The following is a 20870-nucleotide window of genomic DNA, read 5'->3' as shown; positions in this document are numbered from 1 at the left end:
CAGCACTTAGCCTTATAGCACGCCCGGCTAGTCTCTCCAAGCCCGTGGTCTAGTCCAGGCCCCCATCACGATATTACGTGTCCCTGGTGTTTCAACGGTTGCCCCTGTCTCTTGGCGGCAGCGAGACATCTGCACTGTCGCGGACACTAGATGCCGCTAGAAGCTCTAGTCTCGGTGGTTTTTTCCAGCACGGGTTGTGGCGCTGCCGTCGATTGCGTTGACTCGGAGAGTCGGAGCGCGCTGGGTCGTGCCCACAAATTCCATCGAACTGCTTTCAGGGGTCACTGAGAGGATGGCAAGTGGGGCTTCTTTAGCTGCTTGGTTTGACAACCTAGGGTGGCAAAGTCGAAGAGATGGCTCTGGTTGCGAGACAAGACTGGCTCGCTTCGTGGACCCGACTATGACATTCCCCGGCTGAAATGGGAATGATTAGCGCTGTATGGACCTGAAAATCAATAAGTAGGCTAAGTTATGGCATCCCAAAGATAGGTACACTGGGATGACCAGTCGCCGCCAAACTATGGCAGCTTACCCTAAACCCAACGGCATCATGGTTAATTCGTAATAATTAAATGGTTCCTCGACTAGCGCTCTCTTGAAAACTGGTTCGTCAAGATCCATTTAGCTAATTTGCATCCGGTTGCACATCAATATGCGACCGTGAAAATCTTGATGCCAGGAGATTGTGTCTGTCTGCCTCGCAGGATGCCTAGAGCTGAAATGACGTCGTCTGACATGTGGATTTTCCAGTTACACTCGAGCCGAATAGACTGCTCAAAGAGATAGACACCGCGACATCACTCTTCTATAACGGGGTTTCTCAACATTGTTAATACCATCAAAAATAGTTGTAACAATAGCCATCCTTGTGGACTCAAGTGAAATCCGAATGTTGTCTCCAAACATCAAAAACAACAGAAGTCGCAATCATTGGCCATGATTGGATGCCTGCTCACCCCCTCTTGCGTCGTCGTGGGGACGGAAACTCGGCCAATAGACGACGAAAGCACCATTGTGCTGATCACTCAGCAGACATGCAGCCTGATGTCGCTCAACCCATAACTTTGGTCTCGAAACACAGCCCGCCTCTTGAATCTTGAATCTTACAACCTCCCCAAAACCTTCAAGATGAACATCCCATCACTGCTTGCGGATAGCCCTTCGATGGGACGGCGCGACCTGGATACCCAGCAAGCCGCCACTCCGGCTCTAGAGCTCGATTATACAGATGCCAGTGCCTCGGAGTACCAAAGACTTTACATTCCCCAAGAGTATACTACTGGTCCAGGTTCATCACGAAACTTGCCGAGCATCAGGACGCCCGCCATAAAAACCACGGCTCCAGAGCCACAGATCAAGCTGACTCCCATAACTGGAAAGATCAGCAAGGCGAAGAAGGGCATGCCAGTGCATACCTGCGACCAATGCCCCAAGGTATCGCAACTACCCGGATTGTTCCTGCCAACAAACCTAATAGTAACTACTATCACAGACATTCACTCGACCAGAACACCTGCGGTTTGTCTTGCTTGTTCGAAACTTTAGTGAAGCGCGTCTAACCAACTTGATCCAGTCGACATAAACTGACTCATGCACCCCCCGATCTTCGTTGTCCCAGGGCCGACTGTGAAAAGGAATTTTACCGCAAGGACTTGTTTGAACGCCACTTACAGAGACAGTACGTGGGAATTGATGCAGAGAAGTCATCATAGTCATGGGAATCCAAATAGCTGACATGGTACAGCGAGCAGGACGACGACCTTGATCTTTTGGACACGTTGCTTCCGGCGAGCAGGCGACCGATCGCTTTGCAGTCTATGCCTGAAATGCTTGCCACTCCAAGCTTGCCAACGCAGGTGGGATATTTGCCACCAAAAGCCCATTCAGAGCGGAACGGCGAGGGGCATCGATTTTCCGATCCTCAGGTCCCCGACGATGACTTGCGATACCCCCCGGCGCTAATCATCCCACCCCCATTACCCCCGCCTAGATACCTTCCCACTTCAACATCTTTCGACGACCCAATCAGTGACGTGTGGACTAACTGGTCTACCCCCGAAAATCTTGATCCCCATGACCGAATACCTGGGTACGCAGAACGTTTCGATCAGCTTGCCCCGCCTCCTTTACCTCCCCCGCTGCGAATGGAATCTTTCACGAGTACAAAACGATCCCAATTTGGGTCATTTGCGACAGATACCTTCGAACACCACGCCAAGGAGGCCTTGGCAGAGAGCCTGTATAAACGCCCTCAACACCGTGCGGTATTTTGCGACCAGTGTCAAGACCACCCAGAGGGCTTCCGCGGCGAACATGAGCTTCGAAGACACGTCTGCGCCCGCCATGAGAATTGCGTGAAGAAGTTTGTCTGCAGAGATCCTGTCACAGTTGGCCTCGTGTCAAGCGTCCAGCCCTTCGTCCCGTTGTCGAAGTGTAAGGCGTGCATGGGCGGGAAGAAGTATGGTGCCTATTACAATGCGGCAGCGCACTTGCGCCGATCGCATTTCAAGCCCAGAAAATCTCGCGCAAAGAATGACAATAGCAATAATGAACGGCGCGGAGGAAAGGGCGGAGGTGATTGGCCTGCGATGGCCGATCTCAAAGTATGGCTCACTGAGGTAATTGTGAATCTAAGACCCTTGCCTTTAGACGATGAGGAGTACCCGTACTCTGATGATGGCACAGCCGACGAGTTTACAATGACTCAACCTATGCTCTCATCGATCAGTCAGGTTGGTCATCCTCCATCCCATGCTAGTGTGTTCCCCAGTAATTCGCACTTCTCACTCTTCTTGCACTTCAGAGCACAAAGAACTCGGCGGAAGTAAAACCCGGAGTTCCCTTCACCGACTCTGGCTACGGGTCAATTCTCAACCCAAATTACACTGCCAATGATGCTCGCCCAGAGGCCACACCTCAAGACGCAGCGGAGGACACGCATGCCGATGATGCAATGACAGTGTACTCGGCGGCAACAACCGTAACACCACATCATGCCCAGCAGTATATATCTGAGTTCTGCGATGATCTTCATTCGAAATTCAAGCAACAGATCGATGCCAAGACTTGGAAAATTGTGTTTCAAAGGCTGCCCGAGCTTATCAAAACGTTTGCTCTCAGACTAGGACAGGAATCGTCATCCGTGAAGAGTCGACACATCGTGTATTTCCTCCATAAGCGTCATCGGTGAGTGTGTCTAACTTCGCAATGGCGACGATATTCTAACCACAAAGCCAGCGAGATTGCCAAGCACATGGAATCGGTGGTTTCAGGTGCAGGCGGTGATGTCGTCGAGAGTCCAAAAGTCGACACTGAAGGCATGTCCTTATTCGATAAAATGAACATGTGGAACGATCGAGCCGATGAAAGCGACAAGGTTGCGAATCGTGATGACTGTTTCGAGGGTGTGTACGACGTGGATGAAGAAGACATTGGCCAAGTGGACACGTCTGTCTACAACGAGACTATCCTCAACAGTGCCGCTTATCAGTGGTTCATCGCCACAATCCAAAAGGAACAGCGTATCGATCGAGGCGGAAAAGAGGATCGTGCCGTCATTGACGAAATTCGCAAGGCCATCATCACTCGACTCCCTGCTGCCTGCATCAGCAAACGACGACCTGTGCCATCATCCGTCGTAGCCTTTCGGCTTGAATGGTGGAAGCTCAAGCCTCGTCTCGAAGCGGGGCGAACGAGACTGGGATTGTCACTTGGTCAATGTTTGTCGCATGTAATAACAGTGACAGGGTCGTCTAATGGAGCACAAGCAACGACAATCAGGAATTACATGTCCCAGACATGGCCAATGAGTAATGCTATCCTTCTAAGTGCTCTTGAGCACGTGGTCGACGACGATCAAGGAACTGTGTATCATGGTACGTTGTCGAAATACCAGAACCGTCTTGTCGCTAACTATGGTATGTATAGCGCAACTATTGGACAAGACCATAATCAGGGTTTATATTCGAGGAGCATATCTGCTTGTTGCGATCCGGGGACCAGCGCAATCGATTGCCGAGTGTGGTGAGCAGCTGGCATGGCTCGCTGCTGGACTATCCCCAAGTCTAGGCTTCAATCATTGCACATCCACCATCACCGAGAATGATTACGATGGTTATTTGAACGATCTGTATCCAGGTTGCAAAGTGACGACGTTTGACGTCAGTCTTCAGCAGAGCAATGTCGGGTCGAACTTGTCAAAGGCACCCTGCCTGGTTCGGGCCGTCGGCAACCCTTCCATCGTCACAGGGTTCCCGACCGCTCGGCGTCCAGAAAATTTCCTTGGACTCGAAATTGACACAGAGCTTCTGCTTTCAATCATCAAAACCACTGATGACGGGTTGTTTTGGCCTGGGTGCGGAAAGAGGCTCGCAGTCTTTCAGCAGACCGACGATGTCGTCCTCTGGCACATCTGCCACTCGGCTAGTCGACCCTGTCTCTGTTGCATGAGACACTGCTCACTTTACCCGCGTGGATTTCTTTCCATCGATAGTCTGAGAAACTGTCGCCACATTGTTGACTTGTGTGGTGACTCTGACCATCTCCTGGCTGAGGGCCAGTTGCGGCCTTCCACCAAAGAAGACATCTCCAGGCTCATGATGGAAAACCAACCGGAACATGATGACAACGATGCTTACTTTAAAGATACGTCATGGAGCGGTAGTAGTTCTCATTTGAGAACGGGCGCTGATTCCACGGACGCCTCGTTCGAAAGCGACCTGTTTTCAGATTCGGGTTCCTCAGAAGTCTATGAGCCACTGGATAGCAGCGACCAAGACTTTCCAGCTCTGAACCGGGTTCTCCAGACACTACTCTCGGGCTTCAGAGAAAGTTGTCAGGTGCGGAAGAGGCCTGGCCAAAGCGAAACCTCATCTGGCACCGGGTCAGAGACTTTCAGACCCCTTCGTGCAGCCATCTCAACAAATTCGTCGTCCCACCCGTGTCGCAAGAGACAGCGTCAGCAGAGCGACGATGAGGGTTCTGGAAACGAAGATATGCCACCACCTGATAAGAGAGCGGCCCTACCTCAAGGCAAACGCAGAAGACAGCAGCTAGCGTGTCCGTTCTGGAAGCGGAATCCTGGCCAACACCGAGCATGTTTCTCAAAGACATTGAGGAGGATACGAGACGTCAAACAGCATTTGACACGGAAACATACTCCTGAGTTCTACTGCGAATGTTGCTGTGCCACTTTTGACAATGAGGACAGCCATCGAAGACATGTTACCCATGTCTCTGGTGAAGTGTGCGTCCACGACCCCACTGTTGTGCTAGATGGCATCTCTCATCAGCAGCATCGACGCCTATCGAAAAAGTCAGACTTTAAGTTTACAGATCAAGAACAATGGTTTTCAGTCTGGGACATACTTTTTCCAGGAAGTCAACGACCTGACTCAGCTTACCTTGACTTTGGCCTATCTGAGGAAACCAGCAGCTTTCGAGAGTACTGCTTCCAATATGGGCCTGCAACGCTTGAGCAAGCCCTGGCAGACGAAATTCCCGAGGTCGAAAGGAGACAGCATCTGATAAGGATATGCCAGACTGGCTATAACCAGCTTTTTGAAGCGTGGTATTCCAGTCGCGACTCACGGGAGACGTCGTCTCGCAATGGTTCGTCCACAACCAGCCAAAGCGGCACCCGACTGCCGCAATGCCAACCGACACCAAGCTCCTCGTTAGATAACTCTTTTCTGACGAGAGAAAATCCCGCTCTTGTGGACCCTCAATCTCAGTATTCGGTTCCAAATCCTGATATGGACCAGTCGAGACCTCCGTGCGCATGGAACGATGCCTCACAACTACCCTTAGGAACCATGGCGAGTGGAGACTTCCAAATTTCTGACCAAGACCTTCCCAACATGAACCCCAACATACCCTTGCAATCTTGGTCTGGAGCGGGAGAGACAAGTACTGTGCAGTTTATCTTCGACCCAATCGTGCGTAGCTCTGCAGGACTGAATCCGGGCGATCTGCAAATTGACGGAGGAATGGACTTCAGCAGTTTTCTAAACTACGCAGGAGACACAAACCCCAACCAGTAACTGAAGTGTAGCATGAGAATTAGATGGTGAGAAGTTGGACAAGGCGTAAATATTGCTTGCTTTCTAGGGTCATAGGAAACAATGGTTGCGAAACTGTAGCATAGAATTTCATCAAAGATGGGCTACAGGTTCGATCATGTCTACTTATCCGCCACTTTGAAAAGAAGCCCTTCAGTGACCCGGCCGATCCTGTGATGCCCACCATTAGCCACTGCTGAGGTCACCCCCTGCCGCACCTGTTTCTCTTAAAAGGCGTCAGATTCTGAATGACTTACCCTGTTCCCCCTTCGAGCGCTCTGGGGATCCTCTGCCGATCGCCCTTAATGCCGATGCCTAGTGAAATGTTCGCGCACCCTGTAGATCAATACGGGACATAGATGACATGAAAGCCAAGATACCACCCAGCATACCGTTTACATTAGGGTCAATACTTTCCCAGTATTCCTTTCGCTTACCCGACTGGATGGAGGAGTCGGGAGAGTGCGCATGATGTGAGTGACATTGCGAAGCAGGCTTTCGAACCATTGGCAATTAATTGTTGATGTCGGTCAATTCTTGATTACAGTTAATTTTCCAGGTTTGGCCGCTACTCAGTAGCCATGCCTGATTAGCCGAATTTGGGTGTTAGCCGAAGGACCTCCGAAGTTTCTCCAATACTTTCAAGATGCTTCCTTGGCGCTTCTCATCCTTCATCCGGGACCAATCTTTGAATGTTCAATCATCCCTCTTCTCACCTCTTTGTCGCCCAACACCCGGCCCTGGTATGATGTAACTCTAGTTGTTCACATGTAGCCGTACTCAGTATCGGCTTCGTTGCAACATGGCCTCTAACTGGCATGTAGGTCTCTGCAATCTCGCACTCCGTTTTATTTTCTCTCTGCAAAGCCTTGCCGTTACAAGCCTACTCCTTGCGAGGCAGGCCGTGGCATCCTCCGAAGCAATCTCCTGAGACGCATTTCTGAGGTTGCCTCTCCTGACTTCGACTGCGTCAAACCCCTCCTGAAATCAGCCCTCGTCGACGAACCAGACTATGCCCTCATCTCGGATCAAGTCTACAACGCCGTCGCCGAATTCACCTCGCCTCCCCGACCGGTAGCCTCCGTAGGGACATGACTTGCGGTTAGTTTATATTAGATACGTATTCACTGCCAATATCGGACTACCAAAGGCTCTGACGAGGCCTAGCAGTTGAGATTTATGAACTTGTACATGGCGGGATCTTCTCCATCAATTTACATCATACAGCCGCACCAGCCATCAGGGATAGATCTTCTGGGCGCTCACCATGGCACCAGAACGTGAGAGCTGTCACGGCATCGGATACCTCCGTCAAAGCACTCGACGCACAAGCAGAAACCCCCGCTGTCGCACACTCTGCAAGAATACCCACAACCTTCCCGGATGCTCAGTGTACATGCGTCGCACCAATCGGATTCGTGATCAAACGGAATAGAGGTGGCATTGACAGGAGCAGGGTCGTCAGGGATAGGACTGCCTGCCCTTTCGGCATGCTGCACTAGGAGCTGAAGGACTCGAAGATTGCCAGTGCGCCGCGCCCACCAGAAGAGACTCCGACCAAAACCGTCTTGGCCTTCAACGGTCATGCCTCCGGCCGCGAGTAAAAGCTCCACCACTTCGAAGTGGTTGTTCCTCACGGCAGCAAACAACGATGTCGAACGATACCAGTCCTTGATGCCCGGGTCAATCCGCCCATCGACAAGCAGCGCTTGAACCACATTGTTGTACCCACATCTGGAAGCGAAGAACAATGCTGTACGACCATGATTGTCTGCCTTGCTAGTTTCGACGCCCAGAGTTATTAGCAGTAGCCTGACCGCCTCGATGTGTCCATTCTGTGATGCTGAATGCAATAGCGTCCACCCGTCCTTGGCCGCAACCGCAGTGTCAGCTCCCTTCTCGATGAGCAGCTTAACCACCTCGATGTGTCCATTTCGTGATGCCGAGTGCAATGGCGTCCGCCTGTCCTTGGCTGCAACCGCAGTATCGGCTCCCTTCTCGATGAGCAGTTTGACCACCTCGATGTGTCCATTCTGTGATGCCGAGTGCAACGGCGTCCACCCGTCCTCATCTGTGACTGTGACGCTAGCACCCTTCTCGATGAGCAGCTTGACCACCTCAACGTGTCCATTCAGTGATGCCGAGTGCAACGGCGTCCACCCGTCCTCATCTGTGACTGTGACGCTAGCTTCCTTCTCGATGAGCAGCTTGACCACCTCGATGTGTCCATTCTGTGATGCTAAGTGCAATGGTGTCAATCCGTCCTCATCTGTGACTGTAACGCTAGCATCCTTCTCGATGAGCAGCTTGACCACCTCGATGTGTCCATTCAGTGATGCCGAGTGCAATGGCGTCCGCCCGTCCTTGGCTGCAACGGCAGTGTCAGCTTCCCTCGCGATAAGCAGCTTGACCACCTCGATGTGTCCATTTTGTGATGCTGAGTGCAATGGCGTCCGCCCGTCCTTAGTTGCAACCGCAGTGTCAGCTCCCCTCGCGATAAGCAGCTTGACCACCTCGATGTGTCCATTCTGTGATGCTAAATGCAATGGTGTCAATCCGTCCTCATCTATGACTGTGACGCTAGCACCCTTCTCAATAAGCAGCTTGGCCACCTCGATGTGTCCATTCTGTGATGCTGAATGCAATGGTGTCAATCCGTCCTCATCTATGACTGAGACGCTAGCACCCTTCTCGATGAGCAGCTTGACCGCCCCGATGTATCCATCCCATGATGCTGAATGCAATGGCGTCTGTCCGTCCTCATCTGTGACTGTAACGCTAGCACCCTTCTCGATGAGCAGCTTGACCACCTCAACGTGTCCATTCAGTGATGCCGAGTGCAATGGCGTCCGCCCGTCCTTAGTTGCAACCGCAGTGTCAGCTCCCCTCGCGATAAGCAGCTTGACCACCTCGATGTGTCCATTTTGTGATGCTGAGTGCAATGGCGTCCGCCCGTCCTTAGTTGCAACCGCAGTGTCAGCTCCCCTCGCGATAAGCAGCTTGACCACCTCGATGTGTCCATTCACTGATGCTAAGTGCAATGGCGTCCGCCCGTCCTTGGCCGCAACCGCAGTGTCAGCTCCCTTCTCAATAAGCAGCTTGACCACCTCCATGTGTCCATTCTGCGATGCTAAGTGCAATGGCGTCGCCCCGTTCTCAGCAGCAACTGCGACGCTAGCACCCTTCTCAGTAAGCAGCTTAACCACCTCGATGTGTCCATTCTGTGATGCCAAATGCAATGGCGTCCACCCGTCCTTGGTAGCAACTGCAGTGTCAGCTCCCTTCTCAATAAGCAGCTTGACCACCTCCATGTGTCCATTATGTGATGCTAAATGCAATGGCGTCGCCCCGTTCTCAGCAGCAACTGCGACGCTAGCACCCTTCTCGATGAGCAGCTTGACCACCTCCATGTGTCCATTCTGTGATGCCAAATGCAATGGCGTCCACCCGTCCTTGGTAGCAACTGCAGTGTCAGCTCCCTTCTCAATAAGCAGCTTGACCACCTCCATGTGTCCATTATGTGATGCTAAATGCAATGGCGTCGCCCCGTTCTCAGCAGCAACTGCGACGCTAGCACCCTTCTCGATGAGCAGCTTGACCACCTCCATGTGTCCATTCTGTGATGCCAAATGCAATGGCGTCGCCCCGTTCTCAGCAGCAACTGCGACGCTAGCACCCTTCTCGGTGAGCAGCTTGACCACCTCCATGTGTCCATTATGTGATGCTAAATGCAATGGCGTCGCCCCGTTCTCAGCAGCAACTGCGACGCTAGCACCCTTCTCGGTGAGCAGCTTGACCACCTCCATGTGTCCATTATGTGATGCTAAATGCAATGGCGTCGCCCCGTTCTCAGCAGCAACTGCGACGCTAGCACCCTTCTCGATGAGCAGCTTGACCACCTCCATGTGTCCATTCTGTGATGCCAAATGCAATGGCGTCGCCCCGTTCTCAGCAGCAACTGCGACGCTAGCACCCTTCTCGGTGAGCAGCTTGACCACCTCCATGTGTCCATTCTGTGATGCTAAATGCAATGGCGTCCGCCCGTCCTTGGCTGCAACTGCAGTGTCAGCTCCCTTCTCAATAAGCAGTTTGGCCACCTCGATGTGTCCATCCTCTGATGCTGCATGTAATGGCGTCCACCCATTCTTTCTGGCAGTTGATACGTTGGCGTCCGCATCAAGGAGTATTTTCACAACCTCTTTGCTCCCCTTTGCGCATGCAACTTCGAGAGCCGACCGTCCAAGGTCGTTTCCTTCATTCACGTCACAACTCTGTTCTTTTATCAAAGCGGTCGCCACATCTATTAACTCGAGCTCCACTGCGTAATAGAGCGGAGCAGGTGAGGTGGATTCAGTCCCAAGTTTCTGAAGCTCAGCATCCTGTTCATCGAACCATGCCCTCCAACCATTCCAGGCGTGGTTGCTTCTATCAAAAAATCGGCTGGCAAGTGTCGTTATATCCCCATCGGTGCGCAAGCCTGACTTGATATGGTGATGCCAAGACGCTGCTGCGTAGTCGCGGAATGTCATGCCGAGACAGGGCGGGTGATGTGGGGCATCTTGCCAAACTTGGTGGAAATTGATGTAGAGCAGACAGGCCTTGGCGAGCAAGGTGTTTTGGTATTCATCCCGCAAGCGCTCGTTCTCCCGGATCCAGCCAGGCGTGGGGAGATTACACAGCAGGTACTGCTTGACGGAAAAGTGCGTTAGGTGCACTGTTCGAAGGCTGGCGGAGGAGTCCGAGTGCTGGCTCCTGACCTCCAAGAGAGGCCCACAAAGACCGACTATTTCGCTGTCGATGTAGTCGTCATCCACAGCGTCGGGGAGATCTTCGATCGGCAGGTCTTCAGATTCGTCGATAAGGACGGCTTCGGTGACCTCGCAGACTGTCAGGGGCCGTAGTGCGAATGCCGCCCAGCGCAATAGGGCGTAGATACGTTGCCTCTCCCAGTCTCGGGACTGGGTGATTCTCTGCCAGCTTCGGTCGTATAATCGGTCCAGCCCAGCCGGAGTTTCTTCGATGGTGTGCTGGAGCTGTTTCTTGTTCATCCCTTTCCTCAAAGATCTCTCCTGCATCTTCAGCCAGAGGAACTGGCCTTCGCATTGATCGGTCATTGCTTTGGAGAGGGTCGATCGGACATCGTCGGTCTTGTTGGGTAATTTTCTGTCGACGATGTCTCTGGAATAGGCGGCCGTGTCGGATCGTACGTCATCGGGTGCAATCTCGTATTCGGCAAAGCTTTCAGGCGTGTCGTCTGTGAGGGCGTGTCGGATCTCTGGCTCGGCGCGACTGACCACGAGAACGCGAGTGTTCGTCCCAACAACCGCGTCCGTAACAGTGTGGAGGAATCGGGTGACCGACGTGCTGCTGTTGTCCAAGTAGGTGCATTCGTCTAGACCGTCGACAACGAATGTACAGCCGGGAACAACGTGGAGGAGCTGTGTGAAGAGCATGACGGCGTTCGCACGGGTCGCGACGGGATCCGAATCAGCCTCCCATTTCTGGCGGACGTGCTCGAACGCGCCCTCGTGCTGCGACACGACCTGGGAAATCCATGACCGCACGGCTACGAAAGGGTCTTCGCGGCTCTCGAGGTCGGATGAGAAGAAGAAATGAGCGGCGGGTGTCTCGAGGGTGGACGAGAGGTGTTCGACGATGTGCGCGCAGAGAATCGTCTTGCCGAACCCCGCGGGTCCGTTGATCCACAGCAGCTTTGCGCCTGCAGGGAATTCTTGGTCGAGCCAGTTCTGGAATGCGGGCCGGTGGAAGATCCAGTCGCAGGTGCCGACGAGCCTCTGCTGGACGGAGTCATGGTAGCGTTCGTTTGGGGACACGCGGCCGAGCCAGGAGTGGAGTACCCGTCGCGTCTCGGCTTCGCTCCGTTAGCTTGACACTAGAAGCTCGGAGGACACCTTACCTCTGTTCGCCTCTTCGATCCGGGCGAGGATCCGCTGCAGCTCAGCGGGCCAAGCATGGTCTGAGAAAGTTCCTGATCTCCGTTAGACGACGAGCATCCAGGCAGCGTTCAGATACGCACCTAACCCGGACGCGAGGTTGTCGGTGTGCCTGGTGTCCAGTTCGTGTACCGGCCGTGTACCCTGCACTGCATCGACGGGAACCAAGTTGTGCAGTTGTTGCACCAGCTTTTCGAACAGCTCGACCTGATCTGTGCGCTCCGTCTTGCCCCAGAGCGCCCAAGCCAGCTTCCGTCGCCTCGCGCCGTGAGGCCGGGGTCGGAGCGAGCCCAACGAGACGTCATCACCTGGCGTCATGGCCCGGCTGGTGCGGTGTACAGACGCGTCGCTCGCACCACAGAGAGTAGTAATGATCTGGAAAATATCCTGTACCGCCGCAGATATATCGCAGTCGTCGAGGGCAGGGTGATGGTCTTCCGACCGCATCGTTTCTTCGAACCCGACGCGCCGACCCCATTTCTCGAAGCGGACCTTGGCAGCCTTAAACCTGGTATCTAGCACATGCGAGTCGGTCCTGAATGACAGGTAGGTCTGCACCTTGTCCACAGCCTCTACGCAGGAGCTGAAGAGGCCGGCGAGCCCAACGACCCCGACGGTGAAACTAACAGGCTCCATGGCGGTGCGATCGATGGACGTGATGGGTTTGATGTGTTGTTTGAGCTGATGTGGAAGGCGGCCTCGCTATATATCCCCGCTCAGCACAACCACTCATCGTGCGCGAGGCTGTTTTCTCGGCATGCAGAGCGTGGGACCACCCATATCCTCTATTCGCACCTGAACAGCCTTCCATCCGGTCGTCCTTCCCTATTTAATCATGTCCTCTCTATGACCTCGCCGCGACCACTTAAGCAGTGTTCTAAACGTGTATCATAGAATAGTCGGTCCTATGCAGGAACCCGACTCTTAGCCCCCATCGTGGCCGGAGAGGGAGACGACTTTATTGCTGCAGATCCGGCAGGCTTCCCGAGTCAGAACCGGATGGGCCATCCGCGCCGCCGACCTAACAACCCGCGACCTCCTGGTACAAAGACAAGCCGCATGGGCTACAGACATAGGAGCTACCACAGCCGAGATGAGCCAAAAATGGTTCTCATATAGCGTCCCAGAATGCCCACGGAGACTCGCCGACACTCTCTATACTTCCAGAAGCAGGGTGAATGTTCAGATGTGCTCACGGAAGGAGCTCCGTGACAGTTTTCTGCCACTATGAAGACTGTGGGGAAGACGTGTAAGGCTGTGCGGGACATTCCTGGGATGCTTCGGTTTGTCAGACACCCCTGAAGTACCATCATTACTCACGCCATCGGCGATGCGCAGGCGAATGCGGTGCACAGGCCTAGAGAGCATAGTCCACAGCAACGCAGGATCCGTGCCAGACCCTGGCGTCGACACATCCGCTGGCAAGTATTGTATGCTAATGCGGAAGATCCTGACCGTATCGCTAAGATTTAGCGTGCTAGGTAGAGTACAGGTACCATTCGTCGCGCTGTGCTCGGTTAGCACTGCAATGATTCGGTCTGGATGTCTCTCAAGCACAGTTTTCAAGTTGGCGTGGCTTGACGGTGAGGTCTCGTTCGTTCCTATACGGAAGATAGCCTGAAGGAGGAACAGCTCCCGCACAGGTCGCGGCCTCGAGTGTAGAACCGTGAAGATTGGGTCGAAGACTGCGGCAAGGAAGATAGCATCGATAGGAGAAGTGGCAGACACGACCATGATGGAGCCGGGGCGCGGCAGGCGCCAGAGCGGCTGCTGCGCCAGCGACCCCGGCTTTACCCTGTCGATCTGCAGGTCGGTCCACCAGACACCTAGGATGCCCATAAGCGTCCATAGGCACAGTTTATTGCCGACAGGGCCGGGGTGAACCCATGGCAGGACCATGAGGTATGCGGAGAAGGCAATGATGAAGAGTGGTAGGCGAAACAGGAAGAGAGCAGCACAGAAGACGAGCGAGACGCAAGATGGGGAAGGCTCGGACAAGGACGACGGCGCAACGGTGGGTTCAGGGCTGACCCTGCTGCTGCCGGCTTGGTTGACCAGGGGGGTTAAAGTTCGATACGATCGCGCTGTTTGGTGAGAACGACGTCGAGGCATTCCTTGGCAGTGCCGCGTTGGGTGGTCGCGTGTGCCAAACTTTTGCGTATAGGGATGTCGTGGGAATGCTTGATATTGCTGCGGTCGATATTTCCTGCTTAAAGCTGCCTAAGAGCAGGCTTAGAACGTAACAGCCAGACAGGATGTATGAAATGGAGAAAAAGAACGGCGACTGGAACTGCACTACGATCGCAAATGCCTTCATGCTACAGCAAGGCTGGCCCCAGCTAATTTCACATGTTTGAATGACGTATGAGGAACAGCATGAGCAAAGAGAGGGCAGAATTTAAGAAGTTACGTGGGCCTAATGTAACAGGAAATTCCGCTCACGCAGCCCAACTGGCTGAAAAGAGGCTACCCCACCAGAGGTGGGTGATGGTTCAGTGGCAGGCTCCCGAAGCCGGTCCTGCCTTGCCTGCTCCTGCTCGGCCTCATTGATATTTGCCGAGTTCGCAATTTCATGCTGCAGCCACTCGATATTGAGAGGGTAGTTAACAGTGGAGAGGCGTTGGAGGCGGCAACGATCCTTATACCTATCCTAGGCTAGGGTTAGGGACCAGCTGTTCGATGTTCTGCGCAACATCGAACGGGCCCGAAGTATCACGCTAGGGCGACCCGGCCAATCATGTCGGGAATACATTATTGGGGGAAGGTTCGAGAACGTTCTTGTATATGCATGCAGACGCGCATTGCTCTGTGTTGACGAGAGGGCTGGACTAGTATGCGCTAACACACTCAACCATGTTGTTCTGGCCCTGGTACGCCAGGATCAATCTGCTAGCATAGGTGAGCCAGCGACCATCTGCTGGAGCATACTGTGAACTAGCATCCATGTACTGGCGAAGAATTTGTGCTAGCATCGCTATCATACACTACCATATTATTTCGCGAGAGAGGAAACTATCTAGGAAAGCATCCATGCGTTGACATCAAGCGCATTCTCTGTAGCTCGTCAATGGCGGTACAAGGAGCCAAGATGATCTTGAGGACGCGGCTCCTGGGCAATTCCGGGCAGTTCCATCCACAGTACTCCAATACACATAGCGAAGACGAGTGATTATTAGTAGACAAAAGCAGAGGAAGGCCAGGAAAGGCCCGAAAGGTACATAGACACAGGACAGCTAGTAAGACTATTAGTAGAGGGGTAACCGTGTTCAGGCAGAGGGGGAAGCAGTTCTTGACAGGAGCAGCTTGGACTCTGGAAGCGAGGGGCGGGAACACCTGTATTCATAGTTGTACGCTGCATAGCTGCCACTAGGGCGGCTGGGACAGCCTATGAATTAATAAATAAATAAAAAGTACACTGTGGAGGTGAGTCCTGGGACAGGTTGGGTCCTGGGACAGGCGCGATCCTGGGACAGTGGTGGTCCTGGGACAGATTGGGTCCTAGGACAAGCTCGGTCCTGGGACAGGTTCGGTCCTGGGACAGGTGCGGTCCTGGGACAGGTTGGGTCCTGGGACAGGCGCGATCCTGGGACAGTGGTGGTCCTGGGACAGATTGGGTCCTGGGACAGGCGCGATCCTGGGACAAGCTCGGTCCTGGGACAAGCTCGGTCCTGGGACAGGCGCGATCCTGGGACAGCCGTCGGTCCTGGGACAGGCGTGATCCTGGGACAGCTGTCGGTCCTGGGACAGGCGCGATCCTGGGACAGCTGTCGGTCCTGGGACAGGCGCGATCCTGGGACTGATTGATTGATTGATTGATTGATTTATTCATAGGCTGTCCCAGCCGCCCTAGTGGCAGCTATGCAGCGTACAACTATAAGTACAAGTGTCCCCTCTCTCACGTCCAGAAATGAACTCTCCCCTCCAGAAATCGTCCAGCTCCTCACTAGGCCATTTCCATCCAGAATTGCTCTCCCCGTTCGTTTAAGAGCGGGGACACCTATGCTAATAGTCTCTCTAGCTGTTCTGCATCTGTGCACTTGTCAGGCCTCCCGGCCTTCCCCAGGACGCAAGCTGTCCCAGGACGCGAGCTGTCCCAGGACGCGGGCTGTCCCAGGATCCAAGCTATCCCAGGACCGAGCCTGCCCCAGGACCGAGTCTTTACCCCCGCCCGTTCGACAACGGTCGCGCCTCTACTAGTAGTCTTCTAGCTGTTCCGTATCTATGCACTCGTCAAGCCGTTCCTGGCCTTCCTCAACTTCTGTATACCAGTAATCACTCGTCTGCGCTGTGTGTATTAAGTACTGTGGACGGGGTTGCCCGAAAGGTTCCAGGGCCCTGCCTTAAGAATCGTCTTGGCTGCTTGTACTACGGTGGGGTTCCAAAAGTCTTGCAACACCCCCCTTTTCACACCAAATCCTACCCTAAACACTCCTCAATAAATATATCACATAACCCCTTGAGATAAATATTATAAGTAATATAGGTAATTTATTGATTATTTATACAATATACCCTTTTTCTTAATAAAGTAACTTAATATTTAAAAGTGCTATAATTCGTTAAAGCTGACGGTAGTTTGAAAACCCTACTTCAGAAAGGTTTAGTGGATATTATAGTGGAGTAAGATTGCAGAAATATATAACTTTTATTTAAAGGTAAGTATATAAATAGAGAGGATAATAAGAAATATATAAAAATATATTTATAGATATTTAATTAAAGTAGTATATATTGCTATTTTATTTTGAATTTTAGAAGCAGTATTTAAAAATATATAGCTGCAATCAGTTAGAGTGTTTTGGTGTAAAAAGGGGCGTATTGTAACGGTCTCAAGGTAGTGTATTGCAACTAGCTAGGCCACTCTACAGAGTATACCAAACTTAAGGAAAGAAGAAGAAGAGAAAGGGAGTAGAGGAGGTCCATCCATAAATATACTCGTCATGGTGGCTTAAAGGTAAAAGTGGGCCATGAAAGGCCGAGGGTTCCCGAGGCCACCTACGGGCACAGCCCGTTACAGGTATTGCAAGACTTTTGGAACCCCACTGTACTATTGACGGGCTGCCGAGAATTTTGCTTGTGCACAAAAACGGCTCTAACGACGGCCTTCTAATTTGTAGGAAATGATTGCGGACGATATGAGGTAACACGTTCAGATCAATGTGTGTCTTTCCTTAATCAGCGGGCTGGTCATCAATGATGGTTACTGACAGGTTGTTGTGTAGCAGAGGATGTGATCGAGCAGTTAGTGGATGATATCAGTTGCCTCAGAGGGGGTTTGCCGTTCAGACATGTAATCCCCCGTAGCCCCACTTCTGGCAGTTCCTGGTCGGAGCGGATAATGTCTAAATCCGATCAACCCCGCTCACCTCTTGGATGATCGTGAGCGATAACAATGAAATCATCCGTGTGGGCGGCCCAGGAAGACATACCAGTCACTGTTTGGTGATGGCTGCAACATGAAAAAAAGTGGGATCACGTGATCAAATCTGTGCGGAAAAAAGTCGGCACGAGCTCCATAGAATGGCATGGAATGTCATGGAATACTTGCGTGTTGTCGCAGCGAGTCAAGTGGGTCTACCAAAAAGTATATAAAGCCATAGAGCCCCCAGTTGCTCGCTCCCTTTTTCCTTTTTTTTCCCTCCCTCTTCTTCTTTTTCTTTTTTCCCCTCCCTCTTCTTCTTTTTCTTTTTTCCCCCTCCCTCTTCTTCTTTTTCTTTTTTCCCCCTCCCTCTTCTTCTTTTTCTTTTTTCCCCCTCCCTCTTCTTCTTTTTCTTTTTTCCCCCTCCCTCTTCTTCTTTTTCTTTTTTCCCCCTCCCTCTTCTTCTTTTTCTTTTTTCCCCCTCCCTCTTCTTCTTTTTCTTTTTTCCCCCTCCCTCTTCTTCTTTTTCTTTTTTCCCCCTCCCTCTTCTTCTTTTTCTTTTTTCCCCCTCCCTCTTCTTCTTTTTCTTTTTTCCCCCTCCCTCTTCTTCTTTTTCTTTTTTCCCCCTTCCTTCTTTTTTTTTTTTTTTTCTCTTTACCCCTATTTTTTTCCTCTCACCCCTTATTGTACAAGACCAATTATGTTTGTGCCAGAAACACGGGCGTAAGCCATGTTGATGTAGAAGAAGTGGTCAATTGGGATGGTGAGGAGCCTCCCGATCCCGACGGCGATATCCCAATGACTGAAGATGACAACCCCATGCCACCAGCTCATGTGATGAGCATTAAAGCTGAAGCTATTCCCCTCGATAGCACCCTTCTCCCCTTCTCTTGCGACCTTAAAAACATTCCTTGCAGGTGCATATGAACTGCCGGAAAAGTAAACTTATAAACCCCGAGGCACTGGTCTCCTAATAATGCTGGCACTTCCGTTTGCGTAGTTAATATGCCCCAGTACCTATTGAAGCCCTATCTTCCACCGACTTTGCCCCTTCCTTCCTCCTTCCTTCCTTCCTTCCTTCTTCCTTCTTCCTTCTTCCTTCTTCCTTCTTCCTTCTTCCTTCAATCTAAACCACCATCACCATCGCCTACCGGGTATGTAGTCTCCGCCGTCTCGCCATCAGGGTGATATCCGATACCGAGATTGCCTCTGCCAATGGCCTACGATTGATTAAATGTAGTTCTTGAGACTCTGTGCGTCTAGGCATGCAGCTTGTCATGGGTCTGATCCAGGGAAGTACAAATCGATCAACTCTTTGCTCTCCATGTTGTTTGATCCAGTCTTACTACCCTTATGCGCAAGAATGAAGATCATTACTGTCTAACCTTCATTAAGCAGCACTCCGGCCGATGTAGACACACCTTGACACGCGCATCTTTAAAGACTGCAGCTCCGCCTCTTGGGCAGAGTATCCTTGTTCGGCTTCTTGGCCATACATTTCCTCTTCCGGCTTTAGCTACTCGGGCTGATAAGTCTAATAGGTTCACGGGGAAGGCCCTCTTCTCGCTCAAAGTCCACAATTATCACTTTGTCATGGCGTAAGTCGTACAGTATGAAATACTGCGTGGCTCTACGTCATAGTGTAGGATACGCAGCTTGTATAGCTGGAACTTACGAGCACACCACTGTCATAGTAATATGGCCCCAAAGGTCTCGAATGCGGTCGTAGATTCCATGTTGGGCTATAATCGAGTAATCTCTCTCTCTTCAGCACCCTCGCCGACAATTATGTAGCCATGTAATGACAGCCGGCCTTGAAGAGCGACCCTCGTAACTCTAATAGATAGAGCGGCATACAGTCCGCGTTTTGTCCACGATCCGTGGTAAGTTGATTGCGGACGAGATGAGGTAACACGTTTGGATCAATGTGTGTCCTTCCATAATCGGAAAGATTGGAATTATTCTCATCTATCGACAAAGATTGCAATGCAGCAGTCCTGAGTTTGATTTCCTTGAGCCGGATATTGATGTGAACTCTTATAGACTCCGACCCGTCCCGTATAGCAAAATTTCGATGGCTAGTGCGCGTAGCATACTAGTATGGTTGGATTGGCATGAGAAAACAAAACACTGGTATGGTTAGACTAGTATGGAGAAATCAGTGGGCTGGTATAGATATCATACTGGTATAGAAAGACTAATTGACCTGTACAGATGGTGGACCAGTTCGGCCAAATGGCTGCACCAATACAAACAGTACTGGTACAGAAGGTCGTGGTGCGCAGGCAAACAAGTGACGACGCCGGGATTAGAACCGAGTAGGGGGCGTCCGGCGAATCTAGGTTCGGATGTCACAAAATCACGCCGACGATTGACCGCGGTCAACGATCAAATATGCCCCCTCATCCTGTCAAATTTTCATTGTCTGGCTAACGTATGTGTGATAGATCATCGCTCGTGGTCGTCCTCCCCTCACTCTCCTCCATGTTGGTGCACACGCTAACATTATGGACAATCACGTCTGACTTTTAAATCCTCCCGAGCGCTTGTTATTGGCGAAGGATGATGGCAACAGACAGAACCGATGATAACCCTTGAGGTAGTGAAACTTGTTCTCGGCCTTACTCTGGTGCTTCCAAAATTGCTACCGCGCGCGCCACCTACTCTGCTCAGCTCCAGACAGGTTCCAGTCCGTCTAAATCATCCGAGCATTAAAGCAGTCACTTAAATGGCACCCAAATCAATCTGAATTCAGGGGCTTTTAGTATTGAGTATCACACTGGTTAGCCTTTATCGAGCCTTATGAGGAATTCCTAACTGGAAGCGTAGGTCACGCCACGCGTATTCATGAACCCGGAGATAAGCACAAGTCGTTTTGGGTGAATGACAACGTTGAGACAGAATAAGGTTCCGAGATCTTCCCAAACGGCGAAACTCCTGGGTTCTAACTTTATCTGAACAGTCTGACAAGATACTGAGGTTTCCAAGACCTCAATTCGGGCCCCGATTCGGGGGAGGCTCGTAATCTCTATCCAGAGAGATGATATCCTCTGAAGAGTCAGGCATCTATTCTATACTCTGAATCAGATGTGCAAAGTTGAAGGGTTGTCAAGGTCTTAGTATTCGCCATTTACAGCGACATGCTCATCTCTTCTGCGCCTCCATCTTTCGCTCTACTTCCTCTCTACCCTCCTCAGCTTTCCCCATTCCTCCCCACCATCCTCCTCCTTCGTTCAGCTCATATTTCCGGTAAGATGTGTTTGTTTCCAACACAACATTGAAGCTCAAACCAAGTGCCATTGACCTAAGCGGTCTAGGCCTTTTCTAGCCTTAGGTCGCTGTTAAGTGTTTGGTGAACAGCGGGTGTTGGAAAGTCATTGAGGTTGTGGGACGACTGATAGGTAAGCGCCCAGGCACTTGCTTCTCTTGCTGACGTAGCTATTAGTAGCCACCAGCTACTACTGAATGACGCCATCCTGTTCACGGCCACTAGCAGCA

The 20870-nt window shown here is 51.8% G+C and overlaps 10 protein-coding genes across 10 annotated transcripts; 2 read left to right on the top strand and 8 right to left on the bottom strand.

The window, feature by feature from the left end:
• Positions 1-2788: 2788 nt before the first annotated feature.
• On the top strand, positions 2789-6373 carry BGZ61DRAFT_215415 (uncharacterized protein). The gene is made up of 3 exons (XM_046238051.1): positions 2789-3186; positions 3238-3875; positions 3928-6373. The coding sequence occupies exons 1-3, from the start codon at positions 2954-2956 to the stop codon at positions 6039-6041; spliced, it is 2985 nt and encodes a 994-aa protein (XP_046093962.1). The 5' UTR covers positions 2789-2953; the 3' UTR covers positions 6042-6373.
• A 948-nt stretch (positions 6374-7321) lies between these two features.
• Positions 7322-7900, bottom strand: BGZ61DRAFT_374498 (ankyrin repeat-containing domain protein; the record flags this gene model as incomplete). Its single annotated transcript, XM_046242338.1, has 1 exon — positions 7322-7900. A coding segment is annotated over one exon (579 nt), but the record flags the coding sequence as incomplete, so codon positions are not given.
• A 45-nt stretch (positions 7901-7945) lies between these two features.
• Positions 7946-8188, bottom strand: BGZ61DRAFT_279753 (ankyrin repeat protein; the record flags this gene model as incomplete). Its single annotated transcript, XM_046238448.1, has 1 exon — positions 7946-8188. A coding segment is annotated over one exon (243 nt), but the record flags the coding sequence as incomplete, so codon positions are not given.
• A 516-nt stretch (positions 8189-8704) lies between these two features.
• Positions 8705-8911, bottom strand: BGZ61DRAFT_301616 (ankyrin repeat-containing domain protein; the record flags this gene model as incomplete). Its single annotated transcript, XM_046238691.1, has 1 exon — positions 8705-8911. A coding segment is annotated over one exon (207 nt), but the record flags the coding sequence as incomplete, so codon positions are not given.
• A 39-nt stretch (positions 8912-8950) lies between these two features.
• BGZ61DRAFT_281564 (ankyrin repeat protein) lies at positions 8951-9205 on the bottom strand (the record flags this gene model as incomplete). The annotated part of the gene is made up of 1 exon (XM_046238466.1): positions 8951-9205. A coding segment is annotated over one exon (255 nt), but the record flags the coding sequence as incomplete, so codon positions are not given.
• Positions 9206-9368: 163 nt separating this feature from the next.
• Positions 9369-9869, top strand: BGZ61DRAFT_374446 (uncharacterized protein; the record flags this gene model as incomplete). Its single annotated transcript, XM_046242334.1, has 1 exon — positions 9369-9869. A coding segment is annotated over one exon (501 nt), but the record flags the coding sequence as incomplete, so codon positions are not given.
• Positions 9870-10042: 173 nt separating this feature from the next.
• Positions 10043-10345, bottom strand: BGZ61DRAFT_322908 (ankyrin repeat-containing domain protein; the record flags this gene model as incomplete). Its single annotated transcript, XM_046238961.1, has 1 exon — positions 10043-10345. A coding segment is annotated over one exon (303 nt), but the record flags the coding sequence as incomplete, so codon positions are not given.
• A 270-nt stretch (positions 10346-10615) lies between these two features.
• Positions 10616-12649, bottom strand: BGZ61DRAFT_288045 (prion-inhibition and propagation-domain-containing protein; the record flags this gene model as incomplete). The annotated part of the gene is made up of 3 exons (XM_046238538.1): positions 10616-11931; positions 11977-12053; positions 12108-12649. Coding segments are annotated over 3 exons (1935 nt in total), but the record flags the coding sequence as incomplete, so codon positions are not given.
• A 151-nt stretch (positions 12650-12800) lies between these two features.
• BGZ61DRAFT_468322 (uncharacterized protein) lies at positions 12801-13946 on the bottom strand. The gene has a single exon (XM_046247867.1). It carries the CDS (start codon positions 13910-13912, stop codon positions 13196-13198), a length of 717 nt encoding a protein of 238 aa, XP_046093954.1. The 5' UTR covers positions 13913-13946; the 3' UTR covers positions 12801-13195.
• A 4107-nt stretch (positions 13947-18053) lies between these two features.
• On the bottom strand, positions 18054-18870 carry BGZ61DRAFT_487363 (uncharacterized protein; the record flags this gene model as incomplete). The annotated part of the gene is made up of 3 exons (XM_046249960.1): positions 18054-18300; positions 18524-18655; positions 18794-18870. 3 exons carry the CDS (start codon positions 18868-18870, stop codon positions 18054-18056), a joined length of 456 nt encoding a protein of 151 aa, XP_046093953.1.
• Positions 18871-20870: the final 2000 nt, after the last annotated feature.

Source organism: Ilyonectria robusta (genome assembly GCF_021365365.1).
Source record: "Ilyonectria robusta strain PMI_751 chromosome Unknown BGZ61scaffold_72, whole genome shotgun sequence".
NCBI lineage: Eukaryota > Fungi > Ascomycota > Sordariomycetes > Hypocreales > Nectriaceae > Ilyonectria > Ilyonectria robusta.
Note: the sequence above shows the minus strand (reverse complement) of the source record. Positions and strands in the feature narration are given on the sequence as shown.

Coding starts and splice junctions, on each gene's coding strand:
- BGZ61DRAFT_215415 (XM_046238051.1), top strand. CDS start 2,954: ATGACAGTGTACTCGGCGGCAACAACCGTAACACCACATCATGCCCAG. Junction 3,187..3,237: donor TTCCTCCATAAGCGTCATCG/GTGAGTGTGTCT, acceptor CCACAAAGCCAG/CGAGATTGCCAAGCACATGG. Junction 3,876..3,927: donor TCAAGGAACTGTGTATCATG/GTACGTTGTCGA, acceptor TGGTATGTATAG/CGCAACTATTGGACAAGACC.
- BGZ61DRAFT_468322 (XM_046247867.1), bottom strand. CDS start 13,912: ATGGTCCTGCCATGGGTTCACCCCGGCCCTGTCGGCAATAAACTGTGC.